The 24,386-nt window shown below is 40.8% G+C and overlaps 1 protein-coding gene across 4 annotated transcripts in view; it reads right to left on the reverse strand.

The window, feature by feature from the left end:
- Positions 1 to 1,363: 1,363 nt before the first annotated feature.
- Positions 1,364 to 24,386, reverse strand: part of LOC131906580 (RAD50-interacting protein 1) — a 47,387-nt gene continuing 24,364 nt past the window's right edge. For all 4 annotated transcript variants that reach the window (XM_059257195.1, XM_059257192.1, XM_059257191.1 and 1 more), the window contains 10 exons: positions 24,219 to 24,368; positions 22,687 to 22,843; positions 19,702 to 19,812; positions 19,386 to 19,611; positions 17,696 to 17,833; positions 10,108 to 10,307; positions 5,739 to 5,953; positions 4,895 to 5,075; positions 4,707 to 4,825; positions 1,364 to 2,671 (listed from right to left, as the gene is read on the reverse strand). In XM_059257195.1, coding sequence (XP_059113178.1) covers positions 2,479 to 2,671; positions 4,707 to 4,825; positions 4,895 to 5,075; positions 5,739 to 5,953; positions 10,108 to 10,307; positions 17,696 to 17,833; positions 19,386 to 19,611; positions 19,702 to 19,812; positions 22,687 to 22,843; positions 24,219 to 24,368 — 1,690 coding nt within the window. In that variant the 3' untranslated portion in view covers positions 1,364 to 2,478. The remainder of the gene's footprint in view (positions 2,672 to 4,706; positions 4,826 to 4,894; positions 5,076 to 5,738; positions 5,954 to 10,107; positions 10,308 to 17,695; positions 17,834 to 19,385; positions 19,612 to 19,701; positions 19,813 to 22,686; positions 22,844 to 24,218; positions 24,369 to 24,386) is intronic.

Here is a 24,386-nt window from a genome sequence, read left to right on the forward strand (position 1 = left end):
AGTAAATAAAAAACAATGTAGGCTAGTTGCAAGCCTATTAATTTTTTTGATATTTTATTTTTATTTTAAGTGTATGAGTGTTTGCCTGAGTGTATGTCTGTGCACCACATGCATGCAATGCCCTCGGAGGCAAAAGACGGCATTGTATCCCATGGGACTGGAGTTATAGCCTGTTGTGAGTGACTGCTATGTGCTAGGCACTAAGCCTGGGTCCTCTGGAAGAGTAGTTTCTTAACAGCTGAGCCATCTCTCCTGCCCTTAGCCCAACAATTTTAGATTGAGGTAATATAGCACTGAGAGTACTAAATAAATACTGTATTAGGGGGGAAAACTAGAATAAAATTTTATAGATATAGAAATCTTCTGACTAATTAAGCTCAATTTGTGTAAAAGCTTTACTCTCTGAGGATTTATTAACAAGGGATCATTGCTTGGGCTGGGGATATTGGTGGAGGACTTGCCTTCATGAGCAAAGCTCCAAGTCTGATCTCTAATACCACACATAAAACATAGCCCAAGACCAAGGACATGTTAAAAGGAAAAACAAAGTTCAAGATTTTTGTCTCAGGTCAGGGAGATGGCTCAGCTGGTAAAAGGCTTGTTGAACAAGTATAAGGATCTGACTTCAAATCCCCAGCTCACATGTAAAAGCTGGGCACAGCGGCTCATGTCTGTAACCCCAGCACTGGGAAAAGAAGGTGGAGCCCTAGAACTCACTGGCCATCCAGTCTAGCTAAATCAATGAGACCCAGGTTCACTGAAACCTTGCCTCAAAAAATAAGGTGGGAAGCAATTGAGGAAGACACTCAACATCAACCTCTGGCCTCCACTTGCACAGACTCAAATACATACATACACACATACACACACCACACACACACACACACACACACACACACACACACACACACACACACAGGATTTTTATCTCATCAGCTACATAATTATTACCACAGGCAAATGACTAAAGCAGTATCTGGACTATAAATTGTTTCTACCAGAGGAAAAAGAAACACCATTGTCACAAGAAATAGAACCAGGAAGGGCAGAGGAGTTGCTTAGTGGTAAAGAGCAAAATATTTGCCATTGACAAGCAAGCATAAAGAGCTCATTCCCTAGAACCCATGTAAAACCTAACATGATGATTTATAATTGTAATGCCTGTCTAGGGGAGGCAGAGACAAGAGAAACTCTGGGGCTTGCCCAAAGTCCCAGTGAGAGACCCTATCTCCAAAACAAGGTGGACATCTTGAGGAACAATACCCCAGGTTGACCTCTAACCTCCACAGGCACACACACGCACATGTATATCCCACACATGCACAAATACATACACACACCTGCACACGAATGCACACACAAATACAACTAGGAAATACTTTAATAGAAGGACATGAGAATTGAATAATAAGAACAACCATAGCTTAACCACCACCTCATAAAACCGCTATGTTGTTGGTTTGGGGGCAGTTTGTTTTGTTTTGTTTCATTTCTTTCTCTGTGAGACAGAATCTCACTATGTTGCCCAGGTGAGTCTTAAACCCACAGTGATACTCCTGCCCTGGCCTTCAGCGTTCTGGGATTATAAATTCTTCCACAACTTATGGTGATATTTTATTTGTACTGAAATTTTATTTGTATGTTAATAAATAAAGTTGCCTGGGGGTCAGAGCTAATAGTAAGCCATAGCGGAGCTGGGCATTCATGGTGCATGCCTTTAATCCCAGCACTTGGTAGGCAGAGCTAAATAGAGCTCTGTGTGATCAAGGATACAGCCAGCATTGGAGACACACGCCTTTAATCTCAATACCAACCATAGAAGACCTGGAGGTCTGTACAGACAGGCAGTGACGAGGCGGTCATGTGGTTGGGTTTACAACCAATGAGAAGGCAGAACAGAAAGTCTATATAAAGACAAACACACGGGAAGTAGGTCTCTCTTGGCTGAAGAGGATCGCTGAAGCAGGAAGGGTAAGTCTCTTAGCTCTGACCTCTAGGGCTTTTATCTTTACATTGGCTCTGTGTTTCTTACTCAACAAGACGGTTGGTTACTTCTACAACCACTCCCATCACACTATGCATTTCTTATATAAATATAGTGAAATCCAAAACTGAATAAAGAAACCTTAATTATCAACATACGTTTAGAGTATATTGGCTGTGTTCATCTTTCTACAACAGCTCCCCTTGATTAGCAAAATGAAGGTCAGTTATGGCTGACTTTTGCTTTCACACTGTCTTCAGATGTCTGCATTCCTATTTGTAATCCTAAACATGTAATTACTCTGCTTCTCTTGGTTGAGTTTTCTGTTCTTTGTTTTCTTAGGAACAGAAGGATGGAGGAAGCATGGTCATTATTTTAGTGACATCGTACTCAAGATAACAAATGATTCTACCAAGTTTTTGTTTGTCCAGTTTTATTAATCAGGCAACTTCAATACAACTGTCTTCTTTGCTAAACAACCCTTTTCTCAACCCTTATTTCCCAGTGTTAGGCCAGTTTGTCCTCAAGTTAAGCAGAATCTCAACATCTTGCTGAGCTAGTTTGTAAATTCCAACTTCATTTAAGGCTGCTGTGGCAGGAAGGTGCTCAGAAGATGACTGCAGGACATCTTTGAGGAGTAATGCAGAACCAGTGTTCAAATTTAGAATGATGCAGGCTTCTTTTACACTGTTTAGGAAGACAAGAACAAAGGGAAGGAGAGATCCTTTATGGCACCATCCATAGGACAACAATGACCTATGGAGAGTCTACACAGCCATTTCAACTATCTATGGACTTACCATTTAGCTCTTTAAATATGCTGAGATTACAGAAGTTATACAGGATTAATAAAACACTAGAGTTTGTCTCAGTACACTTTTTGATGTTAACAGATTATTAAATATAGCAATGAATTTAGGTAGAATTGGGACATAGGAAAAAAAGAAAAGGAATAAAAATGAACATAGCAGAAAAGACAAAAAAGCTAAACAAACCAAAACCATAAATAGATTGGAGATGGCGGCACACTTTTAATCCCAGCACTCAGGAAGCCAAAGTAGGAGTATCTCTCTGAGTTCCAGGACAGTCTGGTCAAAACTGTGAGCTCCATACTAGCCAAGGCTAAACAGTGAGACTTTGTCTCAGAAAACTAAAACCACGACAGAAATAGGAAGGCTGGTAAGATAGCCCAGGGGTAAAGTGCCTACTGGAAAGCTTGATGACCTGAGTTCAATTCTTGGTTTTTACATGGTAGAAAGGAGAGAACCACCCCCCACAAGTTGTCATCTGGCCTCCACATACAAGAACACAAAATTTAAAAATTAAATACTAATAAAAACAGCTGGGTATGGTGGTGCATGCCTTTAATCCTAGCACTCTAGAGGCAGAGGCAGGAGGATCTCTGTGAGTTGGAGGCCAGCCTGGTCTACAGAGCAAGTTCTAGGGCATCCATGGCTCCACAAAGAAATCCTGTCTTGAAAAACCTATTAACAATAATAATAACAACAATAATAATAACAAATAAGCGCTGGAGATTTAATGCACTAAGTAGAGTGCTCGCTTAGCATGAATGAAGCATGGGAGAGGACTTGGGGTATAGTGGCTTACCCACCTATAATCACAGCACACAGAACAGGGAGGCAGGAGGATCAGAAGGTTGGGGTCATCCTCTGCTACTATGTACAAAGTTCAAGGCCAGCTTGGGATACCTGAAACCCCATTTCAAAAAAGGAAAAGCAAACCAGAAGCAATCATAGCTTCCTGAAATAAGCAAACATAAGTTTTTATGTTTTTAAAGGAATGTTTCCAGATTGCACATACCCTATATATAATGTAAATTTTAAATCAGCAAAAATTTTACTAGAATTCTAGTAATTATTCTCATGTTTATAACTATACTTAGAACTAAAACTAATATTAAATGTATAAGAAAACTAATTTTCCTCTGGTCTGGGCTATTGTTAGGCACTAAACCTAGCTGTGATTTCTTATTTTTCTATGGGTGGCAGAATTATAATTGCATCCATTTTCTATTTACTCTCCTAGTAATAAGCAAATAGAGTTGAACCAAATGCTAGGAAGCAAGTCCAACATGTAATTTTACCTGATTCTGGTCAACTTTCTGAGGATATGGGTCACACAAATTATCTGGGTTTCCCTATTGTGTTTTGAAAATAAAATAGATACACAATGAATGTTTTAAGGTTTTAATTAATTTTTATAAATTTTTTAAATTTTATTTTATGTGCCTGTTTTGCCTGTATGTGTCTGTGCACCCTGTATGTGCCTGTGCACCCTGTATGGAGGCCTGAAGAGGGTGTCAGAACTGGAGTTATGGGTGGTTGTAAGCCAATATGTGAGTTGTAAGAATCAAATCTCAGTCCTCTACAAGAAGATCAAGTGCTCTTAACTTATGAGCCATCTCTCCAGCTCCAGATTTCAACTGATGTTACTGTAACAAATATCAATGAAACTGAAACTGTTAAAAAGAAGTCAACTCACCGGGCGGTGGTGACACACGCCTTTAATCCCAGCACTCTGGAGGCAGAGCCAGGCAGATCTCTGTGAGTTAGAGGCCAGCCTGGTCTACAAAGCGAGTTCCAGGACATCCAAAGCTACACAGAGAAACCCTAACTTGAGAAAAACCAAAAGACCAAAAAAAAACAAGTCAACTCCTCTAACATTTGGATTCACCAGTGTTAAGGTTACACATTAGGCTTACTGTTTAAAATAGTTTTCCGGTCTCTTGCAATAGTGAGAAAACAAAGGGAAAAGATTCCGTGTCATATCAAACTGCAACTGGGCTGCTCCTCCTTCGTTGAAATGATTAGCAAGGATTATCTGAAACAAAGAGCAATCCATGTAACGTCTGTCTTCATCAGCACAGCCCCCCAGCACCCACTGACTTACCTCCTGATAGATGTATACATCCAGCTTCTCTACAAGCATTTGCCAGAAGATTCTGAATAAGGAGAAACAAAGCTGCTGCTCCAGCTGAAGCAGACGGTCCCGTAAGGTCAGCAGGAGTGGGCAGGCTGAGCTGGACAGGGACATCACTGCCTGTTCAGACTGAGATGGCAGGGACAGCCATCTGAAAAATAAACAACCTTTACCAGAATGACCCTTATCACTCTGTATCCTTAAGGTTTCAACAAATTATTTTAAATTTGAGGAGATGTACTGTCCTGGAGGAATTGTGATGTTTAAAAAAAAAGGGAATGTCTAATATTAAAAGCTCTCCCAGAAAAAAAAGTACCTATTTAGATTTTAACTTTTAATTATTAAATATTTCCTTGAAAAGTCCCTAAATTCTATCTAAATTTTATCTTTAGAATTAAAAAGACACCACTTAATCTTACGTTCTGATTTTAGCAAATACTTCTTCCATATTGATTGCACTACTCTGTGTGCAGGTAACACACTCGAGCATAAAGGCAAGATAATAAACTGTGAGAAGCAAGCATGCACAAGACATTTTACTTTGTACAGTGAGCAAGTCAACTCCAGATCATATGCTACTTCTTTATGAGATCCACATTATCACTTGTTTATTCTGAGTAAATTCTTCGAAGGAACAGATTTTAGAAAGATTTACATCAAAACCAAAGTTTGGACCTACCATACACAAAACCCTAAGTTTAATCTCCAAAAGGGGGGGGGGGGGGTGCGCGTCTACAAAAGCTAAAATTTGGAGTGTACATGCCACCTTTGACTCTGACTAACTTGTGTAAAGGGTGACTCACACAGGACATACCTTTCTTTCTTATACAATTTTGCAGCATCTTTCACTTCTCTAAAAACGTGATCTACTTGGCGAGTCAACATATCAAGCTTTAAACGCTCTAAGAGATTAATCATGTCATCGAAGACAGAGCTTTCCATGGAGGCTAGTTGTCCCAGCTGTAGCTTACTGAGGGCATTATTCTCTGCAAAGACCTCCAGTGCTGCCTGTTGAAGTTGCAGAAAGAACTGGAAGCAAACATCCATTAGTACATTTATTAACACAGTGCTGGGCATCTTGAAATAGGACTATGTCATACAATTCCCTAATTTAAGGTATACAGTTCAGCATCACTGAGATGCTCAATCAGTAAAGTCACTTGCTGCCAAGCCTGATGACCTGAGTTCAAGATGGACGGAAAACAGTGGGAGGAAACAACTGTAGCCTGCACACATATGCCATGGTGAATTCTCTGTCAGAGAGAGAGAGAGAGAGAGAGAGAGAGAGAGAGAGAAAGCTTGGCACAGTGACACATATCTGCAATTCCACACTCAGGAGGCTGACACCAGGTTACCACAAGTTCAAAGCCAGTATGGGCTACATGAGTCCCTGTCCAAAGGCAAACAAGCATAAAAGCCTTTGTCCTCTCCCCAAAAATAAAATGTTACTAGATAGTTCACTGGGTACAGGCACCTGTCACCAAGCCTGATGACCTCAAGTTTGTTCCCTGGGTAGCACATGGTGGAATGACAGAACCAACCCCAGTAAGTTGTCCTCTGAATTCCACATGTGCTATGACACACACATATGCATGCACAAAATAAATCTTCTTTATTAATTCAACAGTTTTAGTAATTCAGAGTTGTGCATCCATTACAATTCTAGAATACTGTCATTACTTTCAGCAACAAAATCCATCATTCATTGTCTGTATCTCTATTTTCTTCATACTCCGTCCAACTCTAGGCAATCACTAGTTTACTCTCTATGGTTTTGACGACTTTGGACATTTCAAGTAAATGTAACCATATGAAGTATTATTCTTCATGATCAACTTCTTTCACATAGTTCCATAGCATGTACTATGTACTTCATCTGTTTTTATTGCACTCAATTACTCAACGAAATAAATGGAAGGTGAGCTGTCATTGTTTTCTTCTTCTGATTATGGAATTATGCAATATAAGAACTTTGATGATATTCACTTAAAGCATTTATAGTCTGGCCGGGTGGTGGTGGCGCACGCCTTTAATCCCAGCACATGGGAGGCAGAGGCAGGCAAATCTCTGTGAGTTCAAGGCCAGCCTGGTCTACAAAGCAAGTTCCAGGAAAGGCGCAAATCTACACAGAGAAACCCTGTCTCAAAAAAAAAAAAAAAAAAAAGCATTTACAGTCTGAAGCATTGTGAAAATAACTGAAGGACTTTTGATGTGAAAATAAAATCAGCACCATGAAAGCCAGAATCCATTTATATTCAGATCCAACTCTTAAATTTTGTTCTTTCTCTTGCTCTGAGAACCATAGTTTAATCTTCTTCAGGTAAAGATGATAGCTAATTCATCTGTGTTAACAGGCAGCGGCACCAAAGAGTTGTGATGATCTACAAAGAATTTCACTGATACTAAAAACCTGTCCCTGTATAAGTCTCTCATTGGATCACCTGGCATAAGAATGACAATTTGTTTCATGCTATCAAAAAGTCTTAGCAGCAAGTGGATCAGTGTGAGAGCTGAACATGAACTACTCTCTGGAAGTAGAACATGACACAAAAGCACAAAATAAATGAATATGCTGTCTGACTTTATGAAGATAACTGCACTTCATTGCACTCTGTATTATATTCACTTCCTTGTTCCAGCAAATGTCACTATGCACATACATTTCAGAGGTGTGTGTGTGTGTGTGTGTGTGTGATGGTGCTGGAAACTGAACCTACAGCCTCACACATATTGGGCAAGTACTCTACTACCACTGAACTACACTCCCAGTCCTCGGTTAACTTGTTTTTGTTTTTGGCGGAGCTGGAGATTGAACCTAGGGCTTTGTGCATGGTAGAAAAGGACTCTACCAACTAAGCTACATTATCAACTCTACATAGAAACTTCTACTTTATTTTACTTGTGCAAGAGATTGAATCTAGGGCTTCATTTGTACTATGCAAGGAGTCTGCCACTGCACTAAATCTCCAAAATCAACTTTATAATTCTTTAATTCCCCTTTACATACTATATTTTTAAAGTGGTATATTTGCCTATTTGGTTTTTTTTTTCTATTTTGTTTTTATGATAATATATAATAGTTTACATTTATAATGTGTCTATTTGTTCATCATAGTTTTTACAGTTTAATATATATTTCACCATCATATTGGTTAGCTAAGTTCCTTATGGATGGTTACTGTCATAAAATGTACTTTATGAAGCACATAGTATAAAGCCAAATACAAAGCTGTATCTTCATAGATGTTCTTAAGGCACTGAATCCCAGTTGGACAGCACTTTGCCCAAGAAGTGAGCCCAGAAGGCCCTGTAAAATCACTTTGGTACTAGACCTAAAATATCTAAAGAAAATAACCAATGTGGGACTAAAGGCTTTTTTTTTGAGGCAGGATTTCATGTACCCCAGGCTGACCTTGAACTTGCTATGTAGCTAAGGATAACCTAGGGATCTTCCAGCCTCTGTGGTCACTGCACATATGTGGTACACACACTTACATGCAGGCAAAACACTTAGACACATAGTTTTAAAAAAATCTTAAAAAAAAAAAAAAAACAGTAAGAATGACAGATACATAATGCACTCACCAGATGGTCCTGTGGGCAAGCCTATAGTGCATTTTCTTAATTACTGATTGATATAAGAAGGCCCAGCCCTTTGCGGGTAGTGTCACCCTTGGCCTGGTGGTCCTGGTTGCTATAAAAAAGCAGACTGAGCAAGCGATGCAGAGCAATCCAATAAGCAACACTCCTCCATGACTTCTGCATCAGCTCCTGTCTCCATGTTCCTACCTTGAGTTCCTGCCCTGACTCACTGGATGATGAACTACAAGTTGCTTTTGGTCACAGTGTTTTTATCACAGCAATAGGAACTATAACTAAGATTGAAAGACCCTAACCCTTCAGGCTTACACCCCTCAAGCCCTAGGAGAATGAGGAACTAAAAAAAGCTAGTTCCAAGGGCAACCTGACTCAGCCATTACTCAACTACCCCCCCTGCCACAATGTAACAATATAAAGAGATTTTTATTAAGAGATGCGCTCAACTGTGACTGGGATAACTGCAAGTGTTCCAGGAAGGACCACTGTAACCTTTGTGTAAACTTCACTCCCACCTGATACCCACCCTTGAGGTTTCGGGAAGAATGTGCATGCGGACGTGACTATACCCACTCTGTGATCACTCTGTGATCAGACCATGATCTTATGAAATTAGCCTCTAGACATAAATCAATCAAAACGAAATTGTATGGGAATTGTAATCTTGTGGCTTTTGTCGGTTTTTCCTTTAAAAGTACCTATGTGGCTGCAGTGCGATGCGACTCTTGCCCTCAGGACAGGGGGAGCCCAACTGTACAGCTGCTTTAAAATAAACCTTGTGCTGTTTGCATCAACTGGACCGGAGTCTGGGTTCTTGGGGCGCCCACTTGAGAAGGTAGAACCTGAGATTTTGGGGTCTATCAGATAGTCCTGCTTTGAAGATATTCAAAAGAGTCAAGTCTTGGACTTTTTTTTCTTTGCAGTGCTAGGCAATTAAACTAGATCTTTCCACTATGCTCTGCCACTGAACTATACCACCAATTTATATGTATTGATTGACATTTTTGTAAAATAATGACTTTTCTGTGTTAGCATTTAGTGGATTATTATATCCAGAGTACATAGTTGGAAGAGAAAAATGGTTCATGCTATACAGCTATTCATGGAAGTCTGTGTGTCTATCTTTGTTTTCTTATTTTCTTTCCTTCTGTTTGTTTTTGAAGTAGGATCTCAAGTAACTCAGGCTGGCCTGGAACTCACTCTATCACCAAGAATGACCTTGCGGCTCCTGATCCATATTCCCACGTGCTGGGATTACAGGCTATACTACCATGCCTGATTGTTTTCTTCTTTCTCTCATTTTATGGTCCTGGGGATCAAACCCAAGACTTTGCTCATGTTTGGGCTCATATACTCCCACTGAGCTATACCCCCAGTCCTCTTATGAGTAAAGTTATTAAATAGTTAGTATTATTTAACTGTTTTAGATTTGATTGAGAAAAATCTTTACTTACATCTCCTAAATTTGGCATCATTATGCTTTTTGCCTAATGTAATTTTTTTGTTTGCAACAGAGTCAACACTTCAAAGGTTAAAGATGATCAAGGTACTAATATATTATTTAATATAAAAGCACATTAACTCACAACATTGTCAGCCCAATCTGCCAGTACTGTTGAGATGTAGTTCACGGCATTAAGAATTGCACAGTATCGAAAGTCAAGTGAAGCTCTAGTCTCTTCTTTCATCACCTGTGTTAATCGTATCCTAAAATCATCTACTAGGTCCTTCTGTAACTCCAGGAACTGCAGCTTTCGAGGAGCTGTGGGGAGATTTTTATACCTGTCTGTGGAGAAAGTTAACAAAACACATGAAGGATTTGATACTGTCATGACAGTTTTCCCTAAAGCTCTACTTTACTGCATTTATGAAAAATCTCAATTGACCATTTCTAAACTCTTTAGATTACAAAGGTAAATGTGTCAGGACTCATCCAATAGTATACTTCCTAATACTTAAGATTTAGATCTGTGCGTTTTGCTATGTATAAATCATGTCTCATTTACAAAAAGCAAATTGTGTTCTAGAATAACTGTTCCTTAAGTTAGTAGCTCTGGTGAGGAAGGCTTGAGACAGGTCTCATTCAGCCCAGGCTGGTCTCAAATTTCCTATGTGGCTAAGTATTACTTTGAATATTTGATCCTCCAGCCTCTACCTCTAAAATCCTGATATTTGAAATTAAAGGTATGCACTACCATGTCTGGCTACCCTTTTCTTTTTCCAACATAATATTTTTATTGATTATTTGGGAATTTCACATAATGCACCCAAAGTCTGCTCCCACCACCTTTGTGACACCACCCCCCCAAAAAAGAAATAAAAACACAAAAGTCCACTTTGTGTTGCCCATATACTCACTGGAGGATGGTCAAACTCCCAGTCGCCAGCCCCTTAAAGAAAACTGAGTCCTTCCTTAACACACCCCCACCAGAAGCCCTCAGTTATGTAAAACTATACTTCAGCATCCTTGCCACAATTTTGTTTGTTTTCAGAATAAGACAATTTTATTTTCATTAACTCACAAAAAACAATATAGTTGGTTCAAGGAGGCCATCACTTGCTCAGTCCCCAACACTACAAGCCTCAGTGAATATCCTTACATTTAGAACTCTTTCATGGCTATTCTGAAGCAATGGAACTATTAGAAATAAGTTTAGTCAGGGTCCACTTGCACTATCAATTATGTGAAGCCCACTTCAATTTCTTCAGTTTGAACTTCTTGATTAGATTAAACAATTTGCAATACTGCACTGCTACAACACCTCACTGAAGTCCTTGAAGAACTTGACATCACTCTGGTTCTGGGCACACTCCAGAAACTGATCTCAAGAGAACAAGGCCCATGAGACTGCTGGTCCAGCAGCTGGGCCCCCTAAGGGCTCCTGTTAAGTGATGTCAGGCCTTGCAGGCTCAGCATTACCACCTCCACTGAAGCCTCCAGTGATGACATGACCCAGGGTGTGCCTCAGTGCCCCACTGCAGAGTCCACAGCCAGACAAGCTACAGTGGTTGCCATCTGGGCCATCAGGCCTGGCTGCCTGAGTGCAGCAGCAGGTGAGCCAACTGCAGATGGTGCAGCTGCTGCTGGAGGATGAGCTGCAGGTGCTTGTCTGGGAGCAGCCCCCATCCTAGGAAGAGCATCTTTAGCTTCCACATGGCATCCTGGGTACTCAACACATCTGGAGTCCAAAAACAACAAACTGCCCTTTATCACAATTTTTAAGAGTTCTCTTTGATGGCTGGCTGTCTAGGCTGTTGCTTTGTTAGGGGTAGAGTAGGGTATGGGTAGGTGTTGTCACAAGTCTTCTATAACTCTCTTCCTCAACTGTGTGTTTGCCATCATTGATACCACTCCAAAAGTAGCTTCCCTGCCCCTTACAGTCAGTGGGAGAATGGATTTGGACTTCTACATGGTCTCTGGCGACAACATGGACCACAGACATCAACATGGCCTCAGGTGGCAACACAGGCCACTCATGTCAACATGGCCCCCAGCAGCTACATGGCCCACGGACATCAACACGGTTCCCAGTTGCAGCAGGACCACAGACCCAAACATGACCCTTGGTGGCAGCGTAGACCATGGACATCAACATGGCCTCCGGTGGCAGTACAAGCCACACATATCAACATCAAACACAGGCCTCCAGTGGCAACCTGGACCACAGACACTAACATGGCCTCTGTGTTAGTTAGTACAGACTATTAGACATACATCTGGCCTCCAGTGGTTAACATAGACCTCGGACATAAAAATGGCCTCCACTGGCAGCCCAGTCCATGGATATTCACATGAACCTTGGGCTTCAACATAGCCTGGGGCCACAGTATGGACCATGGATACCAACATAGCCTCTGGAGACAGTATGGACCATGAAAGTCTTTCAAGTTAGTCCAATCCAGAAAATGAACCATTCTTTATCTTAGACATGCTGTTGTTGCTCAGAACTACAGGGATCATGCAGCTGGGCGGCATGTTTGCGGGCTGAGTCTGAGCAAGCTCCAGGCTGCTACACATCACCCTGCCAAGCCTACTGAGCAACAACATGTTCAACTGAGGCCTTCTGTCACACTTGTCATTTCCATGACATCTCTAGTTCTGCCTCTCTCCACCACACATACACATTGCTCCATTCCTCCATTTATGCTGCCACCAAGGGTTTCTATTGCTGTGAAGAGACACCATGACAACGGCAACTCTTATAAATGAAAACATTTAATTGGGGCAGCTCCCTTAGAGATTCAGAGGTTCAATACATTATCATCATGGTGGGGGGAGATCTGGTGGCCTGCAGGCAGGCATGATGCTGAAGCTGAGAGTCCTACATCTTGCAGGCAACAGGAAATTGACTGAGACACTGGGTGGTATGCTGAGCATAGAAAACCTCAAAACTCAGCCCACAGTAACACACTTGCTCCAATAAGACCATACCTACTCCAACAAAACCACACTTCCAAATAGTGCTAATTCCTTTAGGGGTCATTTCCTTTCAAACCACAAGATTCCACTCCGGGGGGCCCCTGTAGTGGTATTTGCTCGGCCCATGACCTTGGGCTATACAGCCCAAAGAAGGTGATGCTTCCTGCCTGTTGTATGTGACCTCTTATAAGAAAAGGGAAAGGGGTCATGTGGGTCCTTTTTTTTTTTTTTTTTTTTTATCTTGATGTGATCAGACACCAGATGGCCTGGGAATTGAACCTGGGTCCTCTAGAACATCAGTCAATGCTCTTAACCGTTGAGCCATCTCTCTCTTCCCCTTTCTCTTACAAGAGGCCATGTACAATGGCAGAAAGCACCGCCTTTGGGCCATATAGCTCAAGGTCATGGGCAGAGCAAATACCACTACAGGCCCCCAAAGGCTTGTAGCTATATCTTAATGCAAAAATGCATTCAGTCCAATTTCAAATGTTCCCATAGTCTATAACAGTCTCAAATATGTTTTAAAGTCCAAAGTCTCTTCTGAGACTCATGGCAATCTCTTAACTGCAATCCCCTTATAAAATTAAAATCAAGCCGGGCGGTGGTGGCACACCCCTTTAATCCCAGCACTCAGGAGGCAGAGGCAGGCGGATCTCTGTGAGTTCGAGGCCAGCCTGGGCTACCAAGTGAGTTCCAGGACAGGTACAAAGCTACACAGAGAAACCCTGCCTTGAAAAACAAAACAAAACAAAAAATTAAAATCAAAAAGCAAATCACATACTTCCAACATATAATGGCACAGGATATACATTACTTTTCCAAAACAGAGAGAAGGGAGCATAGCAAGGAAATACTGGACCAAAGCAAGACCAAAAACCAGCTGGGTAAACTCTAAACTCTGTATCTCTATGTCTGATGTCAAAACACTCTTCAGATCTCCAACTCTGTTCAGCTTTGTTGACTGCAACATACTTCTTTCTCTTGAGCTGGTTCCACTCCCTGTTAGCAGCTCTCCTCAGCAGGTATCCCAGGACTCTGGCATCTCTAACATCTTGGGGTCTCCAAGGCAAGCCAGGCTTCAACTTCACAGATTCACAAAACAGCATCTCTACTAGGCCTGCACTGAGACACACTTGACACATGCCTGGCCTCAGCAGCTTTCTTTAGGCTGAGGCAAATTCCATACCCCATTTCTTCTATCCTTAACTCTAAAGCACAACCACGTGGCCAAAGCTGCCAAGTTCTGCTGCTTACTGGAGCTGGAAATGGCATCCTCGTTCAATTATATCTTCACCAGCTTTCTGTCCTTCACAGCCTAAGCTTAGCTGTCCTGTAATTTGCTCTGTAGACCAGGCTGGCCTCAAACTCAGATCTGCCAGCCTCTGCCTTCCCAATGCTGGGATTAAGATGTGCCCCACCACATCTGGCTCTAAGCTTTTCTTTAGTTCCTTTTCACAAGTTGGAAACTTAGCTGGGTGGGATCTTGCCCTGAGGTCACCACTCCCTTTATTCCATTTCTTAATTGTTTATCTCCTTTAACACAGGACTTAGCTTCATTCTACTTCCTAAAAAGGGGTTTTCTCTTCAAATTGTTCTCCATTTTGTAATTTTCCTTGCTCAGCTTCTCCTTTTCATTATAAATCTTTATAAGCACAAACACTAGTAACCACACAACAGAGTCTATACTAGGCTGTTTTGAGATTTCCTCTGCCAACAGAATTAATCCAAAATTATTTGCTTTAGCCTCAAGCTGACTCTTCAGACAAGGGCAAAAGCCAGCCACTTTTTTCACCAAAATATCACAAGAACAATCTCTAGGCAACATACTAACATTCTTCTCCTCTGAAATCTCTTGAGTGAGCCCTCGACAGTTCAAATAACTCTTAGCACCTTTGTCTTCGATGCTCCTACTAGTATGGCCCATAAAGCAGTGCTTAAAGCATAACCCAAAGTGCCAACGTCCAAATTCCTGCAAACAAAACCATGGTCAGACCTATCACAGCAATACCCCAGTCCCTTGTAACCTCTGTCTTTTTTTTTTTTTTAATTTATTTATTTATTATGTATACAGCGTATATGACTGCAGGCCAGAAGAGGGCACCAGATCTCATTACAGATGGTTGTGAGCCACCATGTGGGTGCTGGGGATTGAACTCAAGACCTCTGGGAGAGCAGTCAGTGCTCTTAACCTTTGAGCCATCTCTCCAGCCCGTAACCTCTGTCTTAATTAGGGTTTTTATTGCTGTGAAGGGACTCCATGACCACAGCAACTCTCATAAATAAAAACCTTTAATTGGGGGTGGCTTGCTTACAGTTTCAGAGATTCAGTCCATTATCATCATGGCAGGGAGCATGGTGATGTGCAGGCAGACATGGTGCTGGAATAACTGAGAATTCTACATCTAGCAGACAACAGGAAGTCAACAGAGACACTGGTATCCTAAGCATAGGAAACCTCAAAGCCTGTCACCACAGTGACATATTTCCTCCAACAAGGCCACACTCCACTCCACTCCAACAAAGCCACACCTCCTAATAGTACCACTTCCTTTGTGTGCCATTTCCTTTCAAACCAAAACAATTGCCATATGAGGATGGGAGCAAAGAGGGCATAGGATGACAGCAATGAGGAGTTACTGGCATCTAGAGAACCAGCAGTCTACAATAGGAAATTTGGATGTTGCACACCAACAGAGCTTTAGGACACTAGTCACTTCTCTGGCCAGAATAACACTACATGAGAAGAATCCCTATACTATTTCAATTCTAAAACTACTTCATTATTCTACTCTCTTCTTCAATTCCAAGAAAGTTTAGGTTTCCACCGAACATAGTAGAGTGTACCTAGGCTCAGCTATCTGGGAAGCCAAGGCAGAAAGATCATCTGAGAATAGGCGCTCAAGCCAGCCCAGGCAATGCAGTAAGACTCTGTCTCTTAAAAAAATAATAAATGGGGGCTGGAGAGATGGTTCAGTGGAAAGAGCACTGGCTGCTCTTAGAAAGGTTCCTGGTTCAGTTCCCAGCACCCACATGATAACTTACAACCAACTGTAACTCCCATTCTAGGGGATCCAACACTCTCTTCTGAACTATACAGGCACTAGGCATGCATGTGGTACACATATATCTGTGCAGGCAAAAATCTCATACATAAAACTAAAGAATTTAAATAAAATAAAATAAAAGGAGCTGGAGAGAAGCTCACTAGTTAAGAGCACTTACTATTCTTATAGAGAGCACAGGTTTGGTTCCCAGCACCTACATGGCAGCTCACAACCATCTGTAACTCCAGTTTCAGGGAATCCAACATTTTTTTCTGGCCTCCATAGGCACTACTAGGCATGCACATGCTACAAATACGTTCATACAGGTATATACTCATACACATAAAGTCTTTAAAATAACAGTAATAAAATGAAATCTGAAGACATGTAAAAAGAATGGCAATGAGTTAAAAAAATTAACAAATTTTTATTTGTTTTGCTCAAGACTTTTTTGTTTGTTTATTTGTTTGTTTGTTGAGACAGAATTTCTCTCTGTTGCCCTAACTGTCCTAGAACTCACTCTGTAGATCAACCTGCCTCTGCTACTGAGTCCTGGGATTAAAGGCATGTGCCACCACTGCCTGGCCTTGTTCAAGACTTTTTCCCTTTTTACGTGCTAAGTTGTTGTTGTTATTTTGAGACAGGGTCTCACTATACATCTAGGTGGCCTGATTGTTGTTACTATTAATATTATTATTAATATTTATTGTTATTTTATTATTTTGAGCCAGAATTTCACTATACATCTGGGGTGGCCTAGAACTCATAAACCAGAATGATCTCAAAGCCACAAATCCTCCAGCCTCTTCTTCCAGAGTGCTAGGATGAAAGGTGAGTGCTGCCACACATGGCTCAGTCCTAAATTATTAGAAAGCCACAAGTGAGACTACTGCCCCAGGTTTTTATTAGAGTAGAAAAAAACATGAAGTTACTATAATGCTATTTATTAACTACCAAAAAAAAATCATGTGAAACACAATACTTTTTTAGCTTGTTTGGTTTTGGTTTTTGGAGACAGAGTTTCTCTGTGTAGCCTTGGATATCCTAGAACTCGCTCTATAGACCAGGCTGGCCTCGAACTCAAAGATCTGCCTGCCTCTGCCTCCTGAGTTAAGGGATTAAAGGTGGGCACCACTACCTCCCAGTGAAACGTACGACTTTAAAGAGTTAGTATTTCTATTTTATGCTTATGAATGTGTTCCTGCATGTGTATATATATATATATATATATATATATACATGTAGTGCATATATATATATATATACATGTAGTGCATATATATATATATATATATATATATATATATATATATATATGCACTACACGCATGCCTGGTGCCTGAGGAGGCCAAAGAGGGCATTGGGTCCCCTAGAGCTGGAGTTACAATGGGTTATAAACTGGAAGCTGAACTGGGTCTTCTGTAAGAGCAGCAAGAATTCTTCCCTGCTGAGCTATCTCTCAAGCCCCAAACTTACAAAACTACAATTAGTTTTGTTGTTTGTTTGCTCCTTGGTTTGTTTTAGTTTTTTTAAGATAGAGTCTCATATATCCCAGGCTGACCTCAAACTTGCTTCGTAACTAAGACTGGCCTTGAGCTCTTGATACTCCTGTCTCTCCCTCCCGAGATGGGATTACAAGTGTGAGCCCCCATACCCAGCTTAAAAACTTAATTTTAAACTAACATCATGCATTAAAAGACCAGTACTTACCAGTTATAACCAAAAGTAAAGTCATAAAAACTTCTGCACAGTCTGGAACCTTCATTTCATCCACATCAGTGATGTCTTTATACTGGGATACCCAGGCAGCCTCCGACGAAAGCATTGAGTCCATTTTTTGAAGAGCAACTAACATGAAGAATGGATCATGTCAAGGAGTTATAGTCATTCTTAAATTATCAACTTATATTTTTTAGCAATGATTTTTTTCAAACAAAATAAATTTGCAATCTCCCACTAACTAATCGTACTATATTTAAAATCTTCAACTTTAGAGTTAAATAAGATACCTTATTCTCCCTCCTCTCAAATCCTCAAAATAGTAATTCTGACTAGATGTGGTACAACCAAAAATACTCAATTAGCCAGGTGGTAGTGGCGCACACCTTTAATCCCAGCACTCGGGAGGCAGAAGCATGCAGATCTCTGTGAGTTCGGGGCCAGCCTGGTCTACAGAGAGAGTTCCAGGACAGGCTCCAAAGCTACACAGAGAAACCTATGGTGATATTTTATTTGTGCTGAAATGTGATATTATTTGTATGTTAATAAATAAAGTTGCCTGGGGATCAGAGCTAAGAACAAGCCATTTAGCAGAAGTCCGGTGGTGGTGGCACACGCCCTTAATCCGTGTTCACATGGCAGGCAGAATCTCTGTGTGTTCAAGGACACACAGAGACCCAAACCTTTAATCTCAGTACGAACCATAGAGACGTGGAGGTCTGTATAGACAGGCAGTAACGAGGAGGTCATGTGGTTGGGTTTAGAACCAATGAGAAGAAAGAACAGAAAGGCAATAAAAAGACAGGACACAGGAAGAAGGTCTCTCTCTCTCAGGGGAAGGACAGCAGCGAGTGGTAAGATAAGGTGGTCTTAGCTCTTAGCTACTGCTCTGTTCTCTGGGCTTTTAACTCTTAATTGGCTCTGTGTTTCTTATTTAATAAGATTGTTTAGAATTACACCTACAGGGGCTGGAGAGATGGCTCAGAGGTTAAGAGCACTTACTGCTCTTCCAGAAGTCCTGAGTTCAATTCCCAGCAACCACATGGTGGCTCACAACCACCTATAATGAGATCTGGTGCCCTCTTCTGGCCTGCAGGCATACATGCAGTCAGAACATTGTATACATAATAAATAAATAAATCTTTAAAAAAAAAGAATTACACCTACAGAAACCCTCTCTCGAAAAATGGGGGGGGGGGTGTGGGGAGGAGGGGAACTAGAGTAGAAATAGTACATGGCAAAAATCTACAAAACAGCAATATCCTCTACTGACTCAATATTCCAACATGTAGACTGTAATTCCAGGAATAACACTGAAGTTTCACGGAAAGAAATGAAGACTGTCTTTGAAGGTAATTCAGTAGACCCTGCCTAGGAAAGCTTAGGCTCCTATGCTTCCTACTCAGAGCTGTAAGAGTTCTAAGCTCCAAAACTTTACACACACAAAACAGACAGATTGCCAGGCAGTGGTCTTATGTGCTTTTAATCCTAGCACTTTGGAGGCAAAGGCACATAGATCTCAATGAGTTTGAGGCCAACTTGGTCTATACAGAGAGTTCCAGGCCAGCCAATGTTACACAGTGAGACCCTGTCTAAAAAAATGTCTAATAAAATGAAAAGCAAGCAAACAAACAAAAAAACTGAGATACCCTCCCAACTTGATGGCCACATGAGCACTTACATTTTCTCTCCACAGTCAACCATCTCTGAAAACAGGTTTCCTCTGACAGAATATGCATACAACTAGCAAAAGTGCTAGGATAGCCATGAACACTGTGCAGCTCCCTTTCAAACAACAGCACCTCATCCACCAAATGACAGAAGAGATTGTCATCATAGAGCAGGCAAGGTATATCGGAAGCCAACTTCTCAAGTATGAGCATCATAAGACCCCGAGAAAACTCAAGCTGAAAGAAACAGACAGGTATGAGGGATTATGTCCGTCAGGTACATAAACAACTCTAATGAAACTGAATGCATAGGCCTCAGCCTTTTACCCTTGCATTGACTGCAGAGCCTGCTTTCTCCAATATTGGCTGAATCTTCTCATCCAGAAAGTGAGCATGGTTTCCAATCCACATAAGTACCTGAGCCAAGTACCATTCAGGCTAAGGAGAAGGGAAACGGAAATTCCTTATTTATTCTTTAGTCATAGAAAATTCTAATTAAATGCATTCAATTATAAACAGACAAAAATTAGTCAAAAAATCCTATATGTAAGACAATAATTCTTACCCTGCACTTCAAACTCACAAAAGACTTTATAATCAAATGTTTCCCAACATACTCTCAACAAATTCCAATAATGTGGCTTAAGTCAGCAAACTCAAATTTAAAATACCATATTGGGGTTAGGTATTTTGCTAGTATAACATGTGCTTAGATGCAAAAAGCCTTGATTTCAATCCCCAGCACCACAAAAAAAAGAGGAAGAAGGGGGCATAATCACAATAATAATGAAGAAAAGACAGTTGTATATACTTAAAAACTAACACCTGTCTGCCGTGGGAAGTTCTGTATGGCAAATGTGTTACTCTGATTGGTCAATAAATAAAACACTGATTGGCCAGTGGCTAGGCAGGAAGTATAGGCAGGACAAGGAGGAGAATAAAGCTGGGAAGTGGAAGGCTGAGTCAGAGACACTGCCAGCCACCACGATGACAAACAGCATGTGAAGATGCCAGTAAGCCACGAGCCACTAGGCAAGGTATAGATTTATAGAAATGGATTAATTTAAGCTATAAGAACAGTTAGCAAGAAGCCTGCCACGGCCATACAGTTTGTAACCAATATAAATCTCCTTGTTTACTTGGTCGGGTCTGAGCGGCTGTGGGACTGGTGGGTGAGAGAGATTTGTCCTGACTGTGGGCCAGGCAGGAAAACTCTAGCTACACCTGTCCAGCACACAAAAAGCCCTAGGTTCTAGAGCAAAACATAACAACAACAGAGCCAAGACAGCAGGGTGGCTCCATGGGTAAAGAGACCTGCCAGCAAGCCTAACAGCCTGAGTTGGTTCCCTGGAATCTACATAATGGAGAGAAAGGGCCAACTCGCACAGATTGTTCCTCTGACCTACACACACAAAGAGATATAAAATGCTGGTTTATTTTAAAGCCCTCCAAACCTAGCATGATGAGGTATTATAAGCAACTGATATCTTTGAAATTGTTCTTGGAAATAGCATTCTGAAGAAAGTATTTTGAGATAGGATCTCATTGTAGCTCATGCTATCCTCAAACTCTTTATGTAACTGAGGATGATGAACTTCTGATCTTCCTGCCTCTACCTTCCTAGTTTGAGAATTTCAAATATGCACCATCACATGTGGTTTATGTGGTGCTGGGGATTAAATCTAGGTCTTCATTAACTATGGAAGCACTCCACTTAGACTGAGCTACATCCCCAAATCATTTTTAAACATGATTTTCTTCTGCTTTCTTTTCAAAAGGTAAAGTAAAGGAAAAATCCAGCTGGTCTACATTACAAATATATCCAAGCCTTAAAATGGATATAGTTATGGAAAGGAAATGTAGGCACAAAGAATTTTAAACTTTTTTTACATTTTTTTCTGTGTGTATATGCACATTTGAGTGTATGTGTATGTGGGAGTACACAATACACAGTGTACAAGTGGCAATAAAAAGACAACTTTCAGGAGTCAATTCTCTCTTGCCACCAAGTGGGTCCTGGGGATCAAATTCAAGTGGTCAGGCTTAGAGGTATATATGGCTTTACCCACTGGCCCATCTCACCAGCTCCACATAAAGCATTTTAAATTGTCTTTAGAGAGGATTCTGCAAACATTTCAAGTTTTTTTCTACACAACAGCTCAAAAACATACTAGGCTGGAATATAACTCAGGGATAGAGCACTTGCCCAGCATGTGCAAGGCCCTGGGTTAAACCCACAGCACTGAAAAAAAAAAGACTGACTGGTAAATCCCTATGGTATTTGAAAGGTTGGGAATACAAATAAGGGCAACATCTAATCTCAAAGACTGTCTCACTTTAGGTCTTTTGACAGTGTACTAAATTCATTAGGATCACGCTTTTAAACTGAGCCAACACAACTCAAAATTTCCTTACACCAAATTACATTATTGCCTTTCTACATGTTCAGTTTATATTTTGCCTCATTTACTACTGAATACTAAATGATTCTGCTCTTCCAACAACACTCTACCCAAAAAGGAAACCCATAAAGTACAAACAGGAATCTACTGACACTATGTTCATCCATATGACATGTATAATACCTGGTGTGTTTTTGCACTAAATTCAGAATACTTACTGACCCTGTTCCATGCACTGCATTGACTGCAGCAAACAACAAGAACAAATAAGATAGTGCCCACATCCTTGTAGATTATAATTACAGAAAAATGCCAATAGAATCCCTCAGTTCAAATATTGGTAACAATTTCCTTTAAATTATTCCATCACTTACTGCCATGATATCTCTTCTGCAGCTATGTGTCACTTTGGCATTGACACCTCTAGTCAACATCCAATGCTCTATCTTGTGGAATTCACAATCTTTTTCACTCTATTCATATATATCTACAGGAGTGGTCTGTATAGTGAAGCCTGGGCATAGATTTGATTGTAAAGCCTGCATGCTCAAACATAAATGTGAGAAATTGCTTAGACGATGTCCCAAGGAGAGCACCAATTCTGACAATCTGTCAATCTAAGTCCCAGTTATGTCTACAAAGAGCAGTTATAAGGCAGGAATTTAGCCTTTCAGGGAAAACAGAAACATGAATAAAGACAGGTTTTTAACTTAAACACACAAAAGCCCTGGCACAGGTAACATTTACTGAAACCTCAGGGCAAAGTGGACATCATGGCACATACATGTAATCCCAGCACTCAGGAGGCAGATGCAAAGGGAGCTCAAGTTTGAGGCCAGCTTGGGGTTCTTCTTAGACCCTGTCTCAAAAAACAATAAGAGAGAGATAGAGAGAGAATAGCGAAGCACACCTTACTGATAACATTTGTCTGCCGGTTGCCTCTGAAGTGGTACTTGAATCTCTTCTGAAGGGGAGTCAGCATGATCTGGATGGGCAGGATCACAGAAGGGCATGCAGGAAGAGAATATTTTTCTGGGAGTTGTTTGGGCTCAGTTAGTAATTCATCTCTGACGCAGTCAAGTCAAGGAAAAAGAATCGAAATCATATTTATGCACACACACACACTCACTCACTCACTCACGCAATTTTTCCAACAAATGTATTAATACTTAGCAAAAGGTTTAGTACAAGTAATGTGAAACCTAACTTTATATTGAATTTAAATTCACTAAAAAGGTTTTTAGGGACTGGAGAGATGACTCTGTGGTTAAGAATACTTGTTTCTCTTGCAGAGAATCCAGGTTTGATTCCCAGCACCCACATCATGACTCACAATCATCCTTAACTATAGTACCAGACCAGAAGATCTGATGCCCTCTTCTGACTTCAACAGGCAAAACAGGTATACTCACAAAATAAAAAATAATGAAAATATAAAAGGTTTTTAGAATCAATCAGTAGTAAGGAAATCAACTTACACAATCATTTGATTAATACTTTGGTTGTTTGTTTGTTTGTTTGTTTGTTGTTTTTGAGACAGGGTTTCTCTGTGTAGCTTTGCACCTTTCCTGGAACTCACTCTGTAGCCCAGGCTGGCCTCGAACTCACAGAGATCCGCCTGGCTCTGCCTCCCGAGTGCTAGGATTAAAGGCGTGGGTCACCACCGCCCAGCTGATTAATACTTTGTTACTAAGGTTTCTTCCCATTTCCTATTTATTTTCTTGTCCCAAAAGACCTGTAATACCAACACTGGTCAATTACCAAGGGGGTTTGAATAAGACTGGACAAAGTAGGCTCATGTATTTAAATGTTTGGTCCTTAGGAAAAGGTACTACTTGACAGGGATTAGGAGGTGTGGCCTTATTGGAATAGCTGTGACTTTGTTGGAAGAAGTTTGCCACTAGGGTGGGCTTTGGGGTTTCAAGTGCTCAAGACTGGCCCAGTGTCTCTCCCTTCCTGCCATCTGCTAATCCAGATGTAGAACTCTCAGCTACCTCTCCAGCACCATGTCTGCCTACATGCGGCAATGATTCCCACCATGACAATAATGGACAACCCCTCTAAAACTATACGCCAGATCTAGTTAAATGTTTTCCTTTATAAGAGTTTTTGTAGTCATGGTGTCTCTTCACAGCAATAGAACACTGACTAAGACAGCTGTTTATCTCAGAACTCTTTTTTTACAGCCTTCCCACTCCCAGACAATTCATTTTTTAAAGAAAATATATACTTTCCAATAGAAAGTTACATATCAAGTCTAACTTAGGACCCTCAATTTTGCTTCATGGTCACTTGAAAACGTTCTCCTCTGGTATCGAAGGTCAATTCCAGTGCCTCATTCATACTCTACCACACTATCACTAGTCCAAAATATTTTAATCACTAACCACAAATATACTGTAGGAAGTAGTCTTAGTAACTTTTCCACTCCAACAAAGATACGAGGTTTGTAGTTTCAACAGCTGACAAAACAGTGTCTCCAGAGTAGCATACACCTCAGGGGCACTAGCAGGCAGGCTTATGCCAACAGTTTGAGACTGGGTGTGTGTGATGAATGGCCAATGAAGCTGTGCTAAAATTTCCTCAAAATCACTGTAAGAGAAAAGAAAC

This window comes from Peromyscus eremicus, chromosome 3 (genome assembly GCF_949786415.1).
Source record: "Peromyscus eremicus chromosome 3, PerEre_H2_v1, whole genome shotgun sequence".
Lineage (NCBI taxonomy): Eukaryota > Metazoa > Chordata > Mammalia > Rodentia > Cricetidae > Peromyscus > Peromyscus eremicus.